The sequence below is a fragment of the Zalophus californianus genome, chromosome 16 (assembly GCF_009762305.2).
Source record: "Zalophus californianus isolate mZalCal1 chromosome 16, mZalCal1.pri.v2, whole genome shotgun sequence".
NCBI classification, from domain to species: Eukaryota; Metazoa; Chordata; class Mammalia; order Carnivora; family Otariidae; genus Zalophus; species Zalophus californianus.
In genome coordinates this window covers 26,426,527-26,449,012 of record NC_045610.1, presented here as the reverse complement: position 1 = coordinate 26,449,012, position 22,486 = coordinate 26,426,527, and the positions used below count along the sequence as shown (strand labels likewise).

At 35.3% G+C, this 22,486-nt stretch overlaps 1 protein-coding gene across 2 annotated transcripts in view; it reads left to right on the top strand.

The window, feature by feature from the left end:
- The window catches only part of MED13 (mediator complex subunit 13), a 100,347-nt gene that overhangs the window by 22,819 nt on the left and 55,042 nt on the right, over positions 1–22,486 (top strand). For both annotated transcript variants that reach the window (XM_027624482.2, XM_027624481.2), the window contains exons 4-8: positions 7,976–8,121; positions 8,909–9,106; positions 10,564–10,758; positions 11,310–11,472; positions 11,661–11,771. In XM_027624482.2, coding sequence (XP_027480283.1) covers positions 7,976–8,121; positions 8,909–9,106; positions 10,564–10,758; positions 11,310–11,472; positions 11,661–11,771 — 813 coding nt within the window. The remainder of the gene's footprint in view (positions 1–7,975; positions 8,122–8,908; positions 9,107–10,563; positions 10,759–11,309; positions 11,473–11,660; positions 11,772–22,486) is intronic.

Here is a 22,486-nt window from a genome sequence, read left to right as displayed (position 1 = left end):
TACATATTCTCATTAATGTATCTGCTGGTCAGCTGGGTGTTACCCAATCTAGCCCACACTGTAAACTATAGTTTGGGTGAAGGTATATTTCATATGATTCTCATGGCAATGAAAGAAGCATTGGAGGGCAGTCCAGATTGCATAAGCATGTTTGGAAGCTTGCTTGGTCAAAGCAAGTCACAAAGCAAACCTGAGTCAAGGTTGGGGAAGTATATTTCCCCTCCTTACACTAAAGAGCCTAAATGAAGAGAGGGTGAGCAAAACATAATTACAAAGCTACAGTAATCAAACAGTATGGTACTAGCATACAGACATGTAAACCAATGGAGTAGAAAGTCCAGAAATAAGCTAGTATGTACATATGTATTGAAATGATCTTTGACAAGGGTTCCAGGACTATTCAGTGGGGAAGAGGTAGTCTCTTCAACAAATGGTGTTGGGAACACTTAGTATCCACATGTAAAAGAATGAAGTTGGCTTTTTCCTTACTTTATTATACAAAAACCCAAAATGGGTTAAAAGCCTAGACCTAAAACTATAAATCTTCTAGAAGAAAACATAGGGGGAAAGCTTTAGACATTAAATTTGGCAGTGATTTCTTGGTTATGACACCAAAAGCATAGGCAACAAAAGCAAAAATAAATAGAACTATATCAAACTTAAATACCTTTGTGCATTGGTAAAAAGGCAATTTATGGCATAGGAGAAAATGTTTGCAAATTATCTATCTGATAAGGGGTTAATATCTAGCTTGTGTAAAGAATTACAACTCAACAACAGAAAGTCAAGTAACCCAACTTAAAATTGGGCAGAAGACTTGAAAAGATTTCTTCAAAGATACAGGGATGGCCAATAACATGTAAAAAGATAGTCAACATCACTAATCCGAGAAATGCAAGTCAAAACCACAATGAGATACTACCTCACATCTGTTAGGACAGCTTCTATCAAAAAAATGAAAACTAACAAGTATTAGTGAGGACAAAGAAATTGGAACCCATGTTGACTGTTGATGGGATCGTAAAATGGTACAGCCACTATGGAAAACATTTATGTAGGTTCCTCAAAAAGTTAAGAATAGAACTACCGTATGATCCAACAGTCCTGCTACTAAGAGATTTGAAAGGATCTTTTTTGTTTTCTTGATCCAGCAGTCCTACTTCTAAGAGAATTGAAAGGATCTTTTTTTGTTTCTTTTGTGAGTTTTTATTTAAATTCTAGTTAGTTAACATATAGTGTAATATTAGTTTCAGAAGTATAATTTAGTGATTCATCACATGTAACACTCAGTGCTCATCACAAGTGCCCTCAGTCACCCACTTAGCCCATCCCCCTGCCCACCTCCCCTCCAGCAACCTTCAGTTCTCTATAGTTAAGAGTCTGTTTTATGGTTTGCCTCTCTCCCTCCCCCCATGTTTATCTGTTTTATTTCTTAAACTGCCCATGTGAGCGAAATCATACGGTATTTGTCTTTCTCTAACTTAATTCACTTTAGCATAATACACTCTAGCTCCATCCATGTTGTTGCAGAGGGCAAGATTTCATTCTGTTTTATGGCTCATATATTCCATTGTATATGTATACTACACTTCTTTATCCATTCACAGTTGATGGATTTTGGATTGTTTTCCATAATCGGCTATTGTTGAAAATGCTGCTGTAAACATCAGGGTGCGTGTATCCCTTCGAATCAGTTTCTGTGTTCTTGTATACTTTGGTTAAATACCTAGGAGTGTAATTGCTGGGTCATAGGATAGTTCTATTTTTAACTTTTTGAGGAACTTCCACACTGTTTTCCAGAGTGGCTGCACCAGTTTGCATTCCCACCAACAGTGGAAAAAGGTTCCCCTTTCTCTGCATCCCCACCAAAACCTGTTGTTAATTTTAGCCATTCTGACTGGTGTGAGGTGGCATCTCATTGTAGTTTTGTTTCCTATTTCCCTGATGTTGAATGATGTTGAGCATCTTTTCATGTGTCTGTTAGCCATCTAGATGTCTTCTTTGGAAAAGTTTGTTCATGTCTTCTGCCCATTTCTTAACTGGATTATTTGTTTTTGGGGTGTTCAGTTTGATTAGTTATTTATAGATTTTGGATTTTTTTTTTTAAGATTTTATTTATTTGACAAGAGAAAGACACAGTGAGAGAGGGAACACAAGCAGGGGGAGTAGGAGAGGGAGAAGCAGGCGTTCCCGCTGAGCAGGGAGCCCGATGCAGGGCTTGATCCCAGAACTTGGGATCATGACCTGAGACGAAGGCAGACGCTTAAAGACTGAGCCACCCAGGTGCCCCTAGATTTTGGGTATTAAACCCTTTATCAGATATGTCATTTGCAAGTATCTTCTCCGATTCTGAAGGTTGCCTTTTAGTTTTGTTGATCATTTCTTTCATTGTGCAAAAACTTTTCATCTTGGGGTACTTGAGTGGCTCAGTAGGTTAAGCGACCAACTCCTGATATCAACTCAGGTCATGATCTCAGGGTCCTGGGATCAAGCCCTGCGTTGGGCTCTGCACTCAGAAGGGAGTCTGCTTAAGGATTCTCTCTCTCTCTCTGCCTCTGCCACCTGCTCATGCACTCTTTGTCTCTCTCCTCTCTCTCAAATAAATAAATCTTGGGGGGGGGGATGGCCTTTTATCTTGTTGAAGTCCCAGTAGTTCATTTTTTTTTTAATGTTTTATTTATTTATCCATGAGAGTCAGAGAGAGAGGCAGAGGGAGAAGCAGGCTCCCTGCCGAGCAGGGAGCCCGATGTGGGACTCGATCCCAGGACCCTGGGATCGTGACCTGAGCCGAAGGCAGACGCTTAACCATCTGAGCCACCCAGGCACCCCAATAGTTCATTTTTGCTTTTGTTTCCCTTGTCTCGGAGATGTGTCTAGTAAGAAGTTGCTACAACCGATGTCAGAGAGGTTGCCCCCTGTGTTCTCTAGGATTTTGATGGATTCTTGTCTCACATATAGATCTTTCATCCATTTTGAATTTATTTTTGTGTATGGTGTAGGCAGGTGGTCCAGTTTCATTCTTTTGCATGTGGCTGTCCGGTTTTCCCAACACCATTTATTGAAGAGATTGTCTATTTTCCATTGGATATTTTTTCCTTTGTTGAAAATTAGTTGGCTATGTAGTTTTAGGTCCATTTCTGGGTTTTCTCTTCTGTTCCATTGATCTGTGTGTCTGTTTTTGTGCCAGTACCATACTGTTTTGATGACTGCGGGAAAGCAGGATCTTGAAGAAATTTCCATACCCCATGTTCATAGCAGCACTATTCCCAATAGCCAAGGGGTGGAAACAACCCAAATGTCCACTGATGGATGAATGGTTAAGCAGACTGTGTTATGTACATAGTGGATTATTATTCACACTTTAAAAGGAAAGAAATCCTGTCACATGCTACACCATGGATCAGCCTTGAGGACATAATGCTAGGTGAAAAAAGCCAGTCACAAAGACACAAACTGTATGACTACTTACATGAAGTAGATCTAAAGTAGTCAAAGTCATAGAAACAGAAAGTAGAATGGTGGTTGCCAGGGGCTAGGAGAAGCAGAAAGAAGGAATTGTTGTTTAATGGCTGTAATTTCAGATTTGCAGGATGAAAAAGTTCTGGTGATCTGTTTCAAAACAATGTGAATATACTTAAATTACTGAACAGTACACTTAAAAATGATTAAGATGATAAATTTTATGTTGTGTTTTTTACCATGATTAAATAAATGAGAAAGAAGGGGTTGAAGAATTAGGACCACTAACTTAATTTTCTGCCAATATTAAAGTTATAATTATTTTTTATCAAGGAATTTACAACTTGGCAGGGAGTTCTATTAGTTAAATAATAGTGTTATAAATATTATGATAAGCATAGACTATTATGGGAGCTCACAGAGATATTGTTTAAAGGAGTGTAGAAGTGGGGTGCCTGGATGACTCAGTCAGTTAAGCGTCCAACTCTTCTTGGTTTTGGCTCAGGTCATGATCTTATGGGTCCTGAGATCAAGCCCAGGGAAGGGCTTCTCACTCAGTGGGGAGTGCTTGAAAAGTCTCTCTCTCTCTGCCCCGCCCCACACTCCCTTGTATGCCCTCTCCCTCTCTCTAAATAAATCTTTAAAAAAAAAAAATAAAGGAGTGTTGAAGAAAGATTAAGAAGTGGGGAGGAATTTTGTGGTAACAAAGGAGTTCTTGGTAGATTAAGTACCTCTGCCTGGAGAGTTAAGCAAGGATCAGATAACAAAAGGTCTAAAATGCTATACTAAGGTTTTTGGTTTTGTTTTGTTTTGTTTTGTTTTTATTCCTTAAGGCATTGGGCAACTATTGATTTTGAGCCTGCCAGTTACATGATCAGAATTAATTTTTAGAAAGATTGCTGGCAACAGTAAAAAGCAAGAAGATAAATTAGAGATTTTAATAGTTATTCAGACCTTGAAAAAACAACTTGACGAATCATGAATATTTAAGAACTAGAATCAGTAGGAATTGGTGATGGATTAGTTGACTATAGAGAGCTTAGGAAAAAGAAGTTGAGAATGATTCACTTTTCTAGCTTTGGACAACTATATAGGTACAGACTTGATAAGAAAAGGAATGTTTGATTAGAAATAAGTTGCTCAGATACAGACCTTGTCCTACAGTATTTAGTGCATACCTACTATGTGTCAAGGACCTATTCTAAAACCTGAGGAGACAGCCTTGAATAAAGAAGACAGATTGCTCCTCCAATAGAGCTTACATTCGGGTGGGACTATAAGAAAAAAATAAACTAAAATTTTAGATTGTGATTATTTAGCCAATGAAATCTATCCCAGAATAGGAATTAAGGGACAGTTTAAATTAGAATGATTGGTGAAAACTTCTACTACAAGGTATCTGAACAAAAAACCTAATGAAGGTGAATGTGGATATGTGGAGTGTTTCAGATTGAGTAACAATAGGTGCAAAGGCCTGGTGTGTTTAAGGAACTGTAGAGAGGCCAGTTGAGGAGGAAAAGTATTAAAGGAAGACTTACTAGTAAGAGATGAGGTTGGAGAAGAAATAGGTATTGGGGGTAGGCTGATGTAATGTTACATGAGACATAAGACTAACTTTTATATTGTTACCCAGGTTTGATTCTTTTCCACTTAGGAAATTAAAGTTTATTTTCATTATCTGGGTCTTGTTGAGACATTCTCATAGATCCTGTACCTGGTTTTTAAATAGCACTTAACATAACTGAAATTAAATGGGTATTTAGTATAGTGCCATATGCTTAGCCATAAAACACTTGTTTAATAAAGGAGTAATACTTGCTTTCGCTTGGTGGCTTAGTATATAGTGCATTTAGATTTGAATATAATACTAAGTTTAATGCAGAGTTCTTTTGAATGTGTGTGCGTGTTTTGCTTTAAGCATTTGGAATTAGGTTTGTGTTTGGTACTTTTATTTTTCCGCCTGTTCTACAGTATGGGTGCCTTACCACTGCTGGAAAGCAATAATAAAATTGTCTTTATTTTAAATGGGCATTAGCAATGGTCTGCTTTTTGATGGACAGTTCTCAACGTTATTAGTTAAATCTCTTCTCTTGGGGATTATTTTAGATTTTACTCTTATACCAAAGCAAATGTCTGTGGCTTTGTAATTACTCAACCAATAGCTGTTCCAGATGAGTAACAAGCTTAATATATTTAATAAATAATTGAAATAATTAGTTTTATTTCTTATTTAAAAACTGTTTGGCTTTGTCAGTTATGCTTCAGCAAGGCTGGCGGGAAAAAAATGTATTGGTTAAATGCAGTGTGGTATCTTGGATTGGATCCTGAAACAGAAAAATGGTTAAGTGGAAAATCTAGTGAAATCTAAATAAAGACTGGAATCAATGTACCAGTGTTAATTACTTGTTTGACAAATGTAGCATCGTTATGTAAGATGTTTAACTTCAGGGGAAACTGGGTAAAGGGTATATGGGAACTTTCTATGATACTTCTGCAACTTTCTGTAAATTTAAAGTTATTCCAAAAATAAGTTTATTTAAAAAAAAAGCAACAAAAGCTGCTGAGGTGAGGGAAGATATAGTAATCATTGCATAATTTTTATAAAAGATTTTTTATTTATTTGAGAGGGAGAAGCAGACTTCCTGCTGAAGAGAGAGCCCCATGCAGGTCTTGGTCCCAGAACCCTGAGATCATGACCTGAGCCAAAGTCAGATGCTTAACCAACTGAGCCACCCAGGCACCCAAAGAATTCATAATTTTTATTTATTTATTTATTTTTAAAGATTTTATTTATTTGACAGAGAGACACAGCCAGAGGGAATACGAGCAGGGTAGTGGGAGAGGGAGAGCCCAACGTGGGGCTTGATCCCAGGACCCTGGGATCATGACCTGAGCCAAAGGCAGATGCCTAACAACTGAGCCACCCAGGCGCCCCAAGAATTCATAATTTTTAAAAATTTAAAAGTAACAGTTCAAGCAGTATAGAGTATTACAAATTTTGAAAACCTCTAAAAATCCCTGCTTAATTGCTTTAGTCCCATTCCTTAGAAGTAACCAGGTTTAGTTTTCCATCTTTTTAACTTTTTTGCTTCCTACTTCTAGTGGTTACTGCCATAATTACAGAGATGCTTTATACCTCTAGACCTTGATTAATCAACTTTAGACAGTATCTACTGATTCTCTACCATGAAAGATAAGATTTGCTTTATTAGTGATAGTATTGTCAGTTTTTCTGGTTATCTTTTTAACTTGAGTGATATGCTTAAATTTGTTTCTTGATTTTTCTGTCAACTTCAGACAATCTTTTGGCTCCCTTATATATAAAATGAAGAAATTCTCAGCTCTGCATTACTCTTCACCTCTTTCTGACTTTTTTATTTTCCCACTTTTGTTAGCTATAGTATTACTTTTACTATAACTTAATTTTTTGTGCGCTTGACTTGTCCAGAAATAATTCAAGAGGGCTTTATAGATAGATACAACAGGTTTTCAGCTTATTAATGGTTATATTTTAAAGAACTGGTTCTTTAAGACAAATTCTTTTTTTTTTTTTAAGATTTTATTTATTTATTTGACACAGAGAGATAGAGCCAGCACAAGCAGGGGGAGGGACAGGCAGAGGAAGAGGGGGAAGCAGGCTCCCTGCCGATGTGGGGCTCGATCCCAGGACCTTGGGATCATGACCTGAGCCAAAGGCAGACACTTAACTGACTGAGCCACCCAGGTGCCCCAAGACAAATTCTTAAGATAAATGTGTGGAAAAGAAATAAGAGTGGATTCTTCTTACTGTACAGTCTCCTCTTCTAGGCCATTTGACCTTTCTATATTTTATCCTAAAGATCGTTGTGCTTTCCTCTTGGGAACTTTTATTTTCCCAGCCATATCTAAATTTCATAAGATGTTCTGCTTTGCATATAGCTTCGATTCTAGGATGCCTTCAGTTGTAAGATCCATCATTTTTTAAAAATAACTTACTATTGGGGGTCAGAGGAGGGCAGTACATTAAATGGTTGACTGATTGAATGTAGCCCAATTTCAGAAATAATAAAATAAGAAAATATAATTGTATTTAATTTCTTAATTACAAGGGAAAATAAAAATTAGGTCATCCGTAATTTGATTGCACACCTAGATTTTTTACAGTCAATTTAAAAAAAAAATTGTAACTGTACTATTTTGGTAGCCTACCCTTTCCATTAAACCCACTTCCCCTTTACCTTTACTTATTTTGGTGGCTGTATTATAAGGGTATGTGTGGGTGTACTTAAGTTGTTTACTGATTTCCTCGATTTGCAGCTTTTTCTACTATGAACAGTGCTGTGAAGAACATTTCTTAAAACTAAATCTTTGCTTATATCTGTGATTTCTCATCCCCCCCTTCAGATGATGAAGTAGAACTTCTGGGTTAAAGAGAAATGTGCATTTTTATAGTATAGCTTCTTAATAAAGAAAAGCAAGTTAACTTATATTTTGGCTATTAATCATCACTAAAATACAACTTTTTCTTCTTTATTAGTGAACACTTGTCCTGCTCTTTCACCTTTTTCTTGCATGGAGACAGCAATGTTTGTACCAGTGTGGAAATTAACCAACATCAACCTGTATACCTTCTTAGTGAAGAGCATATCACCCTTGCTCAACAGTCTAATAGCCCATTTCAAGGTAGATTATTTACTGGCTTAGATATTTGATCTCTTACTGTTTCAAGAAAACTCTTAATTGCAATTGGTAATTTTAAATTTTGGTATTAATGAGATTTCCCATGATCGTTAGCCTAGTGATGATTCTGATGTAGTTTATTTTCTTCTTCCAGAGTTTTAAGTTAATGAAGTAAGTTTTTTAATACAAATATTTTTTTAATAAAATTCTTGTACATGAATGATAGCGTGTTTTAAAGTGTTCTTTTAAATAACATTTAGCAGATATATATGTTTATGTTTTCAAGGTCATATTTTGTGTCCAGTCACATAAGCCATTTTTAACGTTGGTACACGGGGACTTTGATATTTATACAAGATTGCTGATTTGTTTTTAAGGACAAGGTGTTCTTGTTTTAATTCTAACCCTAGTATTTACTTTTTAAAAATTACATGGCAGTACATAATAAAAGTACTTAGATTTATACACACATACACACACATACAGTTTTCCTCAAATTGCTTTTCCTTACTGGAAATCAAGAGAAGTAAAGGATATACATATAACCCCACTCATGTTGAAACTCTAACCATGTGAGATTTTTTTGGGTGGACAAAATACTAAGATTTTATAATAAATATTGTGCTTTATCTTCACAATAATGAAGTATAATAAATTTTTCTCTGAAATGACTGTTAAGAGTTTCCTTTTCTTTTTTAGATTGCATAATTACTTTTCAAACTATTCAGTGTGATCTTATCTGGTGTACCAGTCTTTAGTTACTTACTCGATGTCTCTTTTGGGTCTCTAGTAATCTTAAGCCCATTTGGACTAAATGGCACTCTCACAGGACAAGCATTCAAGATGTCTGATTCAGCTACCAAAAAATTGATTGGTGAATGGAAGCAATTCTATCCTATCTCATCTTGCTTAAAGGAGATGTCTGAAGAAAAACAGGAAGATATGGATTGGGAAGATGACTCTTTAGCTGCAGTAGAAGTTCTTGTTGGTATGGATTCTGAGTATTAATTTTAAGAGAAAAATATGTGACTGTGTATTAGATTTTGCTGAATAATAATTTCCATACCTTAGTGGCTTTCAACAGTAAGCGTTTGTTTCTTTGTTTTCTCCTCACATTACATAAGGGCTACAAGTTGGTTGTGGTTTGGCTCCTTGTATCTTGTCATTCTACAACCTAGGTTCCATGATTACCCACTCTCTGGGACATGCTGTTCTTATAAGAACAGAGGAATAATAAGGACTGAGTGTAACTATGTAAGTGTATTTAAAGCTTCTGCTAGGATGTGATGTATGTTACATCTGCTCACACTCCATTAGACAGAACTAGTCACTTTGCCATGCCAAAGTCATTGGGGCAAGGAAATAAATACCACCTAGAGGTAAGCATGCTAAAGGTGGGAAGAAGATAACTGTGAATGAGTAACATTTGGAAGCTGGAAAGTTGACAACCTGTTATGTAGTATTTTAACATTTGGTGAAACTGTTGCCTCTGATAATTTTTAAAAGGTAGAAAGTGCACCTAAAGAACTCACGGCTTTGATCTGCTCTGCCCAGGTCAGCTCTTTTCATATTGGCTCTTCTCTGTGTCTTCTCATTCAGGGACCCAGATTAACAAGGTAAACTATATTTGGGAAAAGACATCATCTTAGGGAAAGGACAGGAATAAGAGAGGCTGCACTGATCTTGCAAGCACATTTAAAGCTTCTGTTGGGATCTGGTGTATATCATATGCAGGTCACACAGCCAAGCCTAAGAGTGGAGTGAATAGGTATACTCCATGTTAGAGAGATGGGGGAGGTGTGGGGAATGTATAATTGAGCAGGTAATTAGGATTAGAATCTGCAGCAGTATTTAATAGAAACATGTGGCAATGTTATATATATGAAGATTGTCTTATTCACGGGTTGTTGTTGTTTTTTTTCTTTTTTTTAATAAAAAGAATACCAGTATTGAACTTCAATAAATACTTTACTACCAGGGTAGTTGTGAAAAAACCAGAAACAAAACACAAACATGTATTAGGCTTTCAGTAAAAGACCTGTAAAGAAGAAAGCAGAAAATGGTCCATAAAGGTGTCCAGATTACCTTTGTTAAACTTTAACAAAATTTAAAAAGTAATATACATTATAGTTTGTCAAATTTACAAATAAAGATTTAAAAGTAATACACTCTCATGATTAGAAAATCCAAAAATGAAGAGAAAGCTGCTTGCTTCGAAGTCTCTCACTGAAGGTTACCACTAAAGGTATTAACATTTTCTTACGGTTTCTTCCAAAAACCTTCTGCCAAAAGGAGCATATATTTATAAAAATACATTAAATATATTTTTATTTTATTTAAACAAATATAGTATGTACTTTTCCATTACAGTACTTTTGAATGAAACTAATCCCACTATAGTCACAGTGGTAATTTATTTTCTTGTCCATTATTTTTTCCTTTCAGCTGGTGTCCGAATGATCTACCCAGCATGCTTTGTTCTAGTCCCTCAGTCAGACATTCCTACTCCTAGCTCTGTGGGATCCTCTCACTGTTCAGCTTCTTGCTTGGGTGTCCACCAAGTGCCTGCTTCCACAAGAGATCCTGCTATGTCTTCAGTTACTCTTACACCACCTACGTCTCCTGAGGAAGTCCAAACAGGTATCATATTAATCTGTTTCATTAGCACTAGTTATAAATCTGTTGTTTTGAATATATCAGCACTTAATTATTTTGAAGTAATTTCGGACTTACTGAAGAGTTTCCATGTATACAAAGAACTCTCTCATCCAGATTTCAAAACAGCATTTGTTCCATCACCCTCTCTAGATGTATACATTCATTATCATTGGCCTTTTTGTGAACCATTTGAGAACAAGCTGCAGACACAATGCGTCTGCATTACGCCCAAGTACTGAGTGTATTTCCCAAATTTAAGAACACTCCTATATAACTATCATTTAATCCTCAGAGTCAGGAAGTCAGCTTTGATATAACACTACCATCAAGTTTACATCCTCTTTGGATTTTTTGCTTTCTGTATTTAAAGTAACATTTTTTTGTCTCAAAATATATGGAGGCATACCAGATAGATGTGGAGTACATTGTATAACAAATTAACAAGCAAAAAAAAAAAAACCCCAAACCCAAATAATGTTACTTTAAATGTACTTTTATTCTCCTATAGCCTGTTCTTTTTTGTTTGTTTTCAGTTGATCCTCAGTCTGCCCAGAAGTGGGTCAAATTTTCTTCAGTATCTGATGGCTTCAACTCTGATAGTACTAGCCATCACGGTGGGAAAATACCCAGAAAATTAGCAAATCATGTGGTGGATAGAGTTTGGCAAGAATGCAATATGAACAGAGCACAGAACAAGTACGTGTTTTCATTTTCAAGTTTAAAATATTGCATGTTGGTAGTTACTTGTATATAGATATTTAAAGTATAAAAAGTCATTTGTATGACTTTAAAAATCTGATTTTTTTAACTTCAATTTTAATGCTTTATTCGTGGTTATAGAAAACCTTATGAATTCTAAAGAATTTTATAATTTCAAATCTTAGGAGGAAATATTCAGCTTCATCAGGTGGTCTGTCTGAAGAAGAGATACCTGATAAAGTAGCATCCTGGGATTTTGTTGAAGCCACACAAAGAACAAATTGCAGTTGTTTGAGGTAGTTTTTTTTTTCCCCCCCAGTTGATTGATGTCTATATTACGTGTGTGTAATAGCTTCTTATGCTATTGAATACTTGGGTCTCACTTTGAGCTAGTTTACCTAAGCATAATGTGTGAGGATTTTTTTCAAAAGAAAATTTGAGGGGAAAAAATTTAGTGACTTGAGCTGATTATAGAAGTACATACAAACGTATGCCATAGTCTTTACACAGTTACCAGAGCTGAATCGTTGAAGGCTTGGTTTTACAGCTAAATAAAAGAGAATTTTATACTGGATTATAGTATATATAGTATCTATAACGTAAAAGGCACACAAGTCTCTTGAGAAAAGAGTTCATAGATGGCACTGTGCCTGAGAAATTTCTCCTATAGGTTCTCATAAAAAAGGTCATATATGATACACTAGATGAAAATTTCTGTAATCCTTTTTATAGTAAATATGGTATTAGGTTTTATGCAGCAATTTCTTATCCTTTTGGGCAAAACTATAGGGATATGTTGAAATAAGATTCAGAAAGTACAATTCTACAAGGGATTGAAGCTGTACTGTAAAAATACAAACTTTCTAATAGACAGTATTGGTTAAAGATTAGTAGAACAATGGATGAACTTGGAATTCTTTTGGCAATTGTATTTCTATATTGGAGACTTTGAGATTTGGTTGTCAGAGGCATTCAGATTATATTGCCTAGAGTTTACTATTTTATTCTAAAATGAAAGGTAGATCATATGCTTTTGCAGTCTTGTAAACAAATAATGGCACTGACATCCCTTACCAGAACTTGTGAGCTAATAGTTGGTTACTCTTTTGTCACAGATGTGAGCCAAAGGAATGGAGTGCCTGTATGTTAGGACCAAGGTTTTTCTTACATTAGCTTTGTTTGATTGAATACAGTGACAGAAGAGCACCTGGGTGCCTCAGTCGGTTAAGCGGCTGTCTTTGGCTCAGGTCATGATCCCGGGGTCTGAGATCGAGCCCCACATTGGGCCCCTTGCTCTGCGGGGGGGTTCTGTTTATCCCTCTGCTTCTACCCCTGCCTGTGCTCTTTCTCAAATAAATAAAATCTTAAAAAAAATAGAATATAGTGACAGACTCTCAAGTGTTCTGGTTTGTTTTTGCAGAGGTTAAATGTACTTACATAGATTCTTTGCATTAGAGACCGTATAATATTTTATAGTCTGACAACTGTGTTAAAAACTTGTCTGTTGCTGATACATTGGAATAAAAATATCGATAGATTAGCTCTTGTTTAATAGTTTAAAATAGTTAAACACCATAGCCACTTGGACAGGGGGGACCCAAACCTAATCTTCAAATGTAGAGCTCTATGACTATTTGTCTGAGACCAGACAGCAGCAGCTATGATCCATTGGCCAAATTTGGCTCACTGCCTCTGTTCATATGACCTGTGAGCTGAAAATGACTTTTACATTTTTAAATAGTTGGAAAAAATCAAAGAAGAATATTTTGTGATGTGTGGAGAAACTTAAATGAAATTCAAATTTTAATGTCCATAAAGATTTATTGGAACAGAGTCACATCTGTTCATTTACATGTCAACTATGGCTACTTTCACAGAGTTGAGTAGTTGTGACACAGACTGTAAGGCCTCTGGAGCCTAAAATATTTACCATCTGGTCCTTTATAGAAAAAGTTTACCAGTTCGTAGTCTAAGATAAGTAGAATGCTTAAATGAAACTAGGCCTTTCTTTCCATATATTGACATTTTTATTAAGCTGTTCTTTTTTAGCTCCCTACCTAGATTTTTGTTTTATTCTTTTTGAAAAAGATGCGAGTTTTAAGTATATTTGTTTAAAATGGTTTTATTTATTTTTAAGATTTTACTTATTTATTAGAGAGCATGAACAGGGGGAAAGGGAGAAGGCGGCTCCCCGCTGAGCAGGGAGACCGATGCGGGACTTGATGTTGGAGTTGATCCCGGGACTTTGGGATCATGACCTGAGCCAAAGGCAGACACTTAACTGACTGAGCCACTCAGGTGCCCCTAAAATGGTTTTAGAGGAAGACCCTCAAAATGCATATTGGTAAACATAAGTTTAAGTTTAAATTCTTGCTTCCTAAGCTGAACTTTTATTTTTCAAAACTTATTGTGTCTCATATCTCCAGAAATTCCTCCCAGGTATAGAGATTTGCAATAATGAAATTTTGTATCATTATACATGTGACTTATTTTGGCATATTTGCTGTTCTAGGAAATAATACAGTGTTTCTGATCATTTACTTTTTTTTTCATTATTGCATTTTGTACTTCTAATTCCTTCTCCACTTCCCTCAAACCAGGTTCTCTTATTTACTTCTTAAAGAAGGCTTAAAATAGATGTTGAGCCACATGAGTATCATCTGCTGCCATAGAATATAGGAAGTAGGGCACACATTTGATAATTTGACTATGCTAGTCAGCCAATTTGCTGTCAAATCTATCCCTGCCTTTTCCCTACTCTATTCTATATTGCAGGGGATTACATTTCCTAGGCTCCTTTGCTTTCTCCATGTGTTTGTTGTTTCCCCCACCCACCCCCAGCTTTATTGAGATACAATTGATAAATAACATTGTGTGAGTTTAAAGTATACAGTGTGATGATTTGACTAGACTCACTTGCTTTCTGAATTTGGCTATGGTAGGTGCTAAGAGAAGATTGGTTGATGAAATGAGGAAGGAAGCCAGCTTATTTCTCCACCCCTTTTTTGAGCCAACTCCAGCAGCAGTTCTTTAATGGCCCCTTCTTCTGTGGTCCAACTTACCACTGACCAGATCCCCACTGTGGTTCTAACACCATCCTAAGCTTCTTTGATCTGGTGATACTATTTCATCTTACTGCCCTTTTAGTTCAAGAGGTCCCAGAAACTGTCTATGAGTTGACTCACTTTCCTCTTTTTGTAACTCAGTCTCTATAGTAGATTTCCTCTATGTGAGACACAGGATTGGACCCTGACTGATATACGTTGATTTCTCTTAGAAATCAATTTGAAAAAGAGTGCATAGTTATATAAGCAATTTGCATGAGTATGTAATGTATGATTTGAATATTTAAATTAAACAAATGGAGCTAAAGTTACCTTTGACCACTCTCAGTCTCTTGCCAAATGCTACTACCTTTCCCTAGAATTGACTACTTGCCAATTAGGTATTATCTTCCATAGTTTTTCTGTAATTTTGTGTATGTGTTTTTCCTCTCAACACAAAAATATAATACGGATGTATTTGACAACTTATTTTTTTCATTTTAATGTGCCTTAGATCTTTCCATTCTTGTTACTTGTAGATCTGCCATATTATTTTTAAAAACTTCTTGGTATTCCACTGAATGAAAGTACCATAGTGTATGTAATCATTCTGGGTTTGATGGACAGATAGGTTGTTTCCAAAAGTTTTTGTTTGTGTTTACTTTTAAAACAAAGTAACACTTCTAGGACTATCAATTATTTATTAGATTTTTTTGAACACTTACTCTGTGATAGGAGATGTCCTACGCTCAGATACACTAGTGAATAAGGCCTCTGCTATTATGAAGCCTGTACACTAATGGGGTAGATAATTATTAAAAAAAAAAAAGAATTTTTAATCTTTTTAGATTTTAAGAGTGATGAGTGCTGGGGCACCTGGGTGGCTCAATCGTTAGACGTCTGCCTTCAGCTCAGGGTCCTGGGATTGAGCCCCGCATCTGGCTTCCCTGCTCCGTGGGAAGCCTGCTTCTCCCTCTCCCACTCTCCCTGCTTGTGTTCCCTCCCCCACTGTGTCTCTCTCTGTCAAATAAATAAATAAAATCTTAAAAAAAAGTGATGAGTGCTAAGAAGGAAAAAAATTAGGTGGGTGATGTGATACAGAGTTGTGGGAGAGGGGGCTATTTAAATACTTGTGAATTCAAAAAGATCCTACCAATTTTACTCCCACTTTTTATATATAGAAGTGCTGGTTTTTCTTGTGCTTTCACTGATCTGAGAACGGTCCTCAAAATTATTTTTTTTCTACTAGAGTAATTGAAAAGCATAAAATTGTTTTAATTGGCTTCTTTCAATTATTAATGACATTAAATATTGCATATTTATTGAAATTAAGCTTTAGTGTGATAGAGTGTTCTTAAGAAAATTAGCACTTAGCAAGCTATATAAATAGAAAGTGATAAAATAAATTTCAAATGTTAACACTAAAATATTGGGAACTTTAATCAGTAGGAAGACACATCTAAAGGGATCATTCTTTTGGATTTTGCTTTAAGAACACAACTTCTTTTTTAGGACAATTTCCCAAATTAGTTGAATTCTTTTATGAAATTCAGTTGTTTTCTCTAAAGGAGAGTAGCTTTTTTTTTTTTTTTTTTTAAGATTTTTTTGTTTTTAGAGAGGGAGAGCGAAAATCCTGCATGACCTGAGCCGAAACCAAAAGTTGGATGCTTAACCGACTGTGCCACCCAGGTGCCCCTAAAGGAGACTAGTTTTAAAGAAAGTGTCCATACTGTGTATTGTGTAAGACTGATGAATCACAGACCTGTACCCCTGAAACAAATAATGTATGTTAATAATAATTTAAAAAAGGCAAGTGTCCATATAGAAGAAAGGGACTATGATTTAATGTTATCAAAATTTTAGAGAGCCACTGCTATTAGTATATGTTCCAAATTAATAGTTTCTTACCCTTATAGAAGGGTAAATGAACCTATGGCTGTGTACTTTTCACATTCCCTATATACTTGGAATATAACCTAATAGTTCCCCTCAGATTATTGGAGATATTATTTCTCCTTAGTGCCTTGCATAACTTGATTAATCTTAACTTTTGGTCTCATCACTCATTTAAACTCTTAAAAATTATCGAGAATCCCAGAGTGCTTTTATTTATGTGGGTTACATCTATTTATATCTATTTTAGTGAAATTTATATTTTTAATTTGTTTTTTAAAGATTTTACTTATTTATTTGACAGAGAGAGAGAGAATAAGTAAGGGGGAGCGGCAGGCAGAGGGAGAGGGAGAATCAGGTTCCCCACTGAGCAGGGAGCCCAATGCAGGACTCCATCTCAGGAACCTGGGATCATGATCTGAGCTGAAGGCAGACACTTAACTGACTGAGCCACCCAGGCACCCCATATGTTAGTGAAATTTTAAAGTTTATTTAATTAAAAAATAACAAAAAACCCAGTACATATTAACATGAATAAAATACTTTTATAGAAATCAAGTATATTTTTCAAAGCAAACAAAACCTAGAAGAGTGGCATTGTTGTACGGTTTTGCAGATCTCTTCAATGTTTGGCTTAATAGAAGGTATCTGGATTCTCATCTGCTTCTGCAATCAATCTTTTGTGCATATTGTCTTAGCTGAAGTATGTGGAGAAAATCCAGCCTCACGTAGCTATGCAGTTGGAAAAGGGGAAGAGTTTATTTTAATAGCTTTTTCAGGTAATAGTAGATGTGCTTTGATACTACACCAAAATTTGACAAGTGGTAGTTTCTTAAAGGTTAGTCTTAATGTGTAATCTGAAGCCCATATTAATCAAATTCTTATATTCCATAATAACTAGATGGATCTTTTACTTATGCATGATTTTGTAACATCATTCATCATTTGGAAAATAGGAAGTCACTGCATTATGCGGATTCTTGAACGTTAGCACATTTTGTTGTATGGTATAAAAAAAGTTGAATTTGTTAATATCACCAATGATCTCATCAGAAAAATCTTTTTAATATTGGGAAGTTGGGAAGCTTATTGTTGCAGATAAAATTTTCCAAATTCTAATTCTTACTTAAAAACTCACATTTATTTGTTCTTACTTAAAATGACAAACTCATTTTGTTCATTTTTGAGACCCAAATAACCAAGTCTGCCAAATAACCAGATCTGAGCAACTAAGGTTTATCAGTCAATTATTCATTTTTTAAATGAAAATAGTGTTCCGTGAAAAAATGGCTAGTTTAGCTTGCAACTCAGTTATTTAAGGACTTTCCCTTAAATCACCTGTTGTTTTTAATATGTAGCAGAAATGCTTTATGTGTATTTTTTTTTTAATTAGTTGTTTTTATTTTTTAAGTGAACTCTACAACCAAGGTGGGGCTAGAACTCATGACCCTGATGAGATCAGGAGTCACATGCTCTACCAACTGAGCCAGCTAGGTGCCCCTCCTGTTTCTTTACATAGAATATGAAAAGCTGTGTATGCAAAGATTGAACTTTAATAAAAATTACTCATTTTTACTGTCTTTTGAAGGACATTCTTAAGTGAAACTGGCTCTAAAAAAAATTGAATGTATGGTGGTAAAGAACACAGTTTTACTACTAATAGTACCACTGTTTTGATTCATGTTTGGTTGCCAGCAGTTGTACTGTCCCTTGCTTTTGTAACATCATTGTAAATATCAACATAATGAAAAAGGCAAATAATGTCTTGATGGTATTATGATAATGGTTTGAACCCCATACAACCTCTGAAAGAGTCCGTGAACCATATTTCGAGGACTTTTGTAGTAGACACTAAAATATTTGAATAATTAATAAATGAATAAAAACTGTCATGGTATCTACTTATTCTTGCCGCGCCGCCTTCTATTTTTTTTCCCGTTTTTTTCCTTTGCTTTCCTTCCCTTATCCTGCTGTTACTGTTGCCTGTCGTCCTTTTTTTCTTTTCCTTAGCTGGCTTAGAAGTTAGATACTCTATTTTTACTCTTCTGTAAATTGAATCAAACATTTATTGCATTTGTTTTCTGTCAACTCTAAAGTTAATCTTTATGTCTGTTTTCTTTATGGAACATAAAAGGACCTTTAGACACTTTAATCTTGCTCCAGTTATTTTCTGTGTTGTTGTTTTTTGCATTTTAATTCTACCTTGTTCTGTTGTGAAAAATTTCATACGTGCAGAAAGGTAAAATTGGATCATGCACTCTTATATAGCAGCCATCCATATTTACTTACTACATTTGCTTCATGTAGACCTCTTATTGAAGATTTGTAAAAATTTTAACATTTTATTGAACTTGATTTATCTAAAATGATTATTTTGACATATCAGTATAAAATTTTGAGATAGTTGGCATCATTTTTTTCATGTCTTCAAAAACTGGTTTACATTTTACACTTGTAGCACATCTCAATTTAAACTAGACACATTTTGAGTTTCTAGTAGTCAGTGTGATTGTGGATACCATTGTTAGCGTAAGTTTAGAAATAGAACTAGGACTAATGACTGGAAGGTACAGAAAAGGGAAGATTCTGTTTAACATAAACTATTTTTTAATAGGGTGCCTGGCTGGCTTTTTGGGACTCTTGATTTTGGGGTTGTGAGTTTGAGCCCCACACTGGGGATAGATTACTTAAATAAAAAAAGTTTAAAAAAAAAATTTTTTTTTCAACAACTGGAGCTATTTAACAATGTGATGCATTTCCTTATAAGGTAATGTGGGCCTTGTCATGAAAGTATTCAAAGGATGATCAGAGAAGGGATTATTCTACTTTGGAATAAACTACTGCTTGTTTTTTAAGGACCAATTTTTTATTAAAAATTTTTTAAATGCTAAATTTGAATTCAAGTAATGCACATGAAATAAAATTAAAAACTGAGTTCCCTCTCCTATATATGTATATAGATCTGCCTGCTTTCTTTCGTACAAATGGAATCATGCTATGTATACTGTTTTGCAACTTGCTTATTTTGATAAACAGTAATCATGGGTATTTTTCTGTTAGCACATATAGACCCTACTCTGTGTTTCTTTTCTTTTTTTTTCTTTTTTTTTTAAAGATTTTATTTACTTATTTAATTGACAGAAAGAGAGAGAGAGACAGCGAGAGAGGGAACACAAGCAGGGAGAGTGGGAGAGGGAGAAGCAGGCTTCCTGCTGAGCAGAGAACCTGATGCGGGGCTCGATCCCAGGACCCTGAGATCATGACCTGAGCTGAAGGCAGTTGCTTAACCAACTGAGCCACACAGGCCCCCCCCCCCAACTCTGTGTTTCTTTTAAGTTTATACTACTCCGTAATACTATGAAAATATAATACTTTATTTTGGCATTCCCCTATGCTGTACTCTTGCTGAAGTTTTTTTTTTTTTTTTTTTTTTTTTTTAGATTTTATTTATTTGAGAGGGCGAGAGACAGAGCACGAGCAGGAGGGAGGGGCAGAGAGAGAGGGAGAAGCAGACTCCCCGCTGAACAGGCTCGATCCCAGGACCCTGAGATCATGACCTAAGCCAAAGGCAGGCACTTAACTGACTGAGCCACCCAGGCACACCATGCTGAAGATTTCTAAAGCAAATCTTAAATATCATTTCACTCCTTCAGTATGCAACTCTAATATTTTAATTTTTATAAATTATTAATATTTTCTTTTTTTACATAACTATAATTCCATTATCACACCTAATAAAAAGAACAGTATTTTCTTAGTGTCATCTCATATCCTCTACAGATTTGTCTCAGAAATGTCTTTTTGTAGTTGGTTTGTTTGACAAGGATCTGGACAGGGAGTATACATTTGATTGTTAAGTCTTCTAGGTCTCTCTTGTAATCCCCTACCTCATTTGTATGCCATTGACTTGGTTGGAGAAGCTATGTCAGTTATCCTGTGGAATGTTCCTCATTCTTGATTTCTCAATTTGTCATATATTGTAACTTGTTCTTTTAGTGCCATTTAATTTCTTCCTTTATCCCTTGCATTTCTGTAAATGGAAGTTAGTTCTAGAGCTGTGCTGTCCAGTTCTATCTATGTTAGTAACCACCAGTGGCTATTTAAAGTATTTGGATTTAAATACACTTAAAAATTCAGTTTCTCAGTTGAACTAGCCACATTATCAGGTCCTCAATAGCCACTTATAGAACATTTCTGTCATTACAGAAAGTTTGTTGGACAGTGCTGATCTAGAGGCTTAATGGATTCATGTTCAATTTTTAAAAATTTTTTAATTTTATTTTTTAATTTTTGAGAGCACACATGTGAGCTGTGGGTGGGGGGGTGGAGGGAGAGAGAGAATCTTAAATGGGCTTCATGCCCAGCACACAGAGCCTGACACTGGGCTCAGTCTGAGGACCCTGAGATCATGACCTGAGCTGAAATCAAGAGTCAGATACTCAACCGACTGAGCCACCAAGGCACCCCTCAGGTTCAGTATTTTTGAGGAGAATACTTCATCATAAGTGGTGCTGTGTTGCTTTGTATTGTGTCACATCAGAAGACAAATGTCTGGTTGTTCCACTTTTAATAATTGGTTGAGATTGAGAAGGTGATGATCAGCCTGACCCCTCATTGTAAAGTTTACCATATTTACTATAAATACAGTTTTTCTTCTTTCTTTGAAATCTTTTTCTTATTACATTGGCTAAAACTTTCAATACAGTTATTGAATAGAAATGTTGAGTTAGTATTTTTGCTTTGTTCCCAGTTTTAGGGATAAATTATCCAGCCTTTTATCATTAAGTATGATATTAGTTGTTTTTCATAGATGTCCTTTATCAGATTAAGTTTTAGTCTGCATTTTGAGTCCTTTTATAATGAATTACGTGTTGAATTTTGCCATATGTTTTTCTGTACTTATGGCGGTATCTATATGGTTTTCTCTATTCTGTTAATGTGATGAATAATGTTGATTTCTGTTGAATGTTATACCTTATATTCCTGGGACAGATACCATTTGGTCATAATGTATTATCCTTTTGTATATTATTAGATTGCTAATATCTTGTTAATGATTTACATCTATACTTTTAAGGGATATTGTTCTATGATTTCCTTTTCTTATAATGTCTTTGATTTTGTTCCCAGGTTAATGGTGGATTTTTCCTGTGTCTTTTTGACATAATTCCAGTTTTCTTTGATAACTTTCATGCTTTTTTCCCCCGTGCATATAATATGTCCTAGACTCTGTACAGAAGGATGTTCAGCATATTCCCTGAATAGAGAGGGTTCTTCAAAAAAGTACCTACAGTTGCTTTTTCATACTCTTTTTTGGTTATCTCTGATATAACAAAACCATTAGTAAAGTAAATTTTAAAAGAAAACTTAAAAAATCTAATGAATACTGAATGCTTTTACTTCATATTCCTCCACATTTTTTGCCTAGTTTCTTAGTTAAAAAAACATGTCAATATACACCACTGTCAGTTGAGTTTAGAAATCTCAAGGTGCACAGTATTTTTACTACACTTAAAGAAATCTTTAACTCTGAACAAAATTACTAGGTTTTTAGGTATGTATATAGTTTTAAGTTTTTCAGTTTCAGAATTGCTTCACATTATGAGGAAAATAATTCTTTTAGGCATTTTCTTTTCTAGTTAGCTGATTCTCTTTCTGTAGTGGTAAGCCTTGGGAGAAGGAAGGTGGGATGCTGTGTGGGGTCCATCAGACAGTTGCAGTGCTATCCAGAGTGATTTAACTCTATTTCTGTAGAGTAAGTTTTTTGGCTGGCTACTGTAGGGTTGTAGATGATGATTGGGAGCTCAGCCAAGCCATTGATTTATCACAATTATTCTGAAATATCAGGTACATTCATGAATGAATTTCAGATCTTTCTATACTTTTTTTTTAATCTTAAAATAACTAGAATTTTATTTCTATTCAGATACTAAAATACTTAGGTTACATAAGGTAAATCATCTTTGGTTATCTAATCACATACTAGTACATGAGAAGATGATTGGCTCTTATGAATCTTTCTGCAGTTCTTAGCTTCAGGTTGCTGAACAAAGTATTTTTTCCCTGTAAATTCA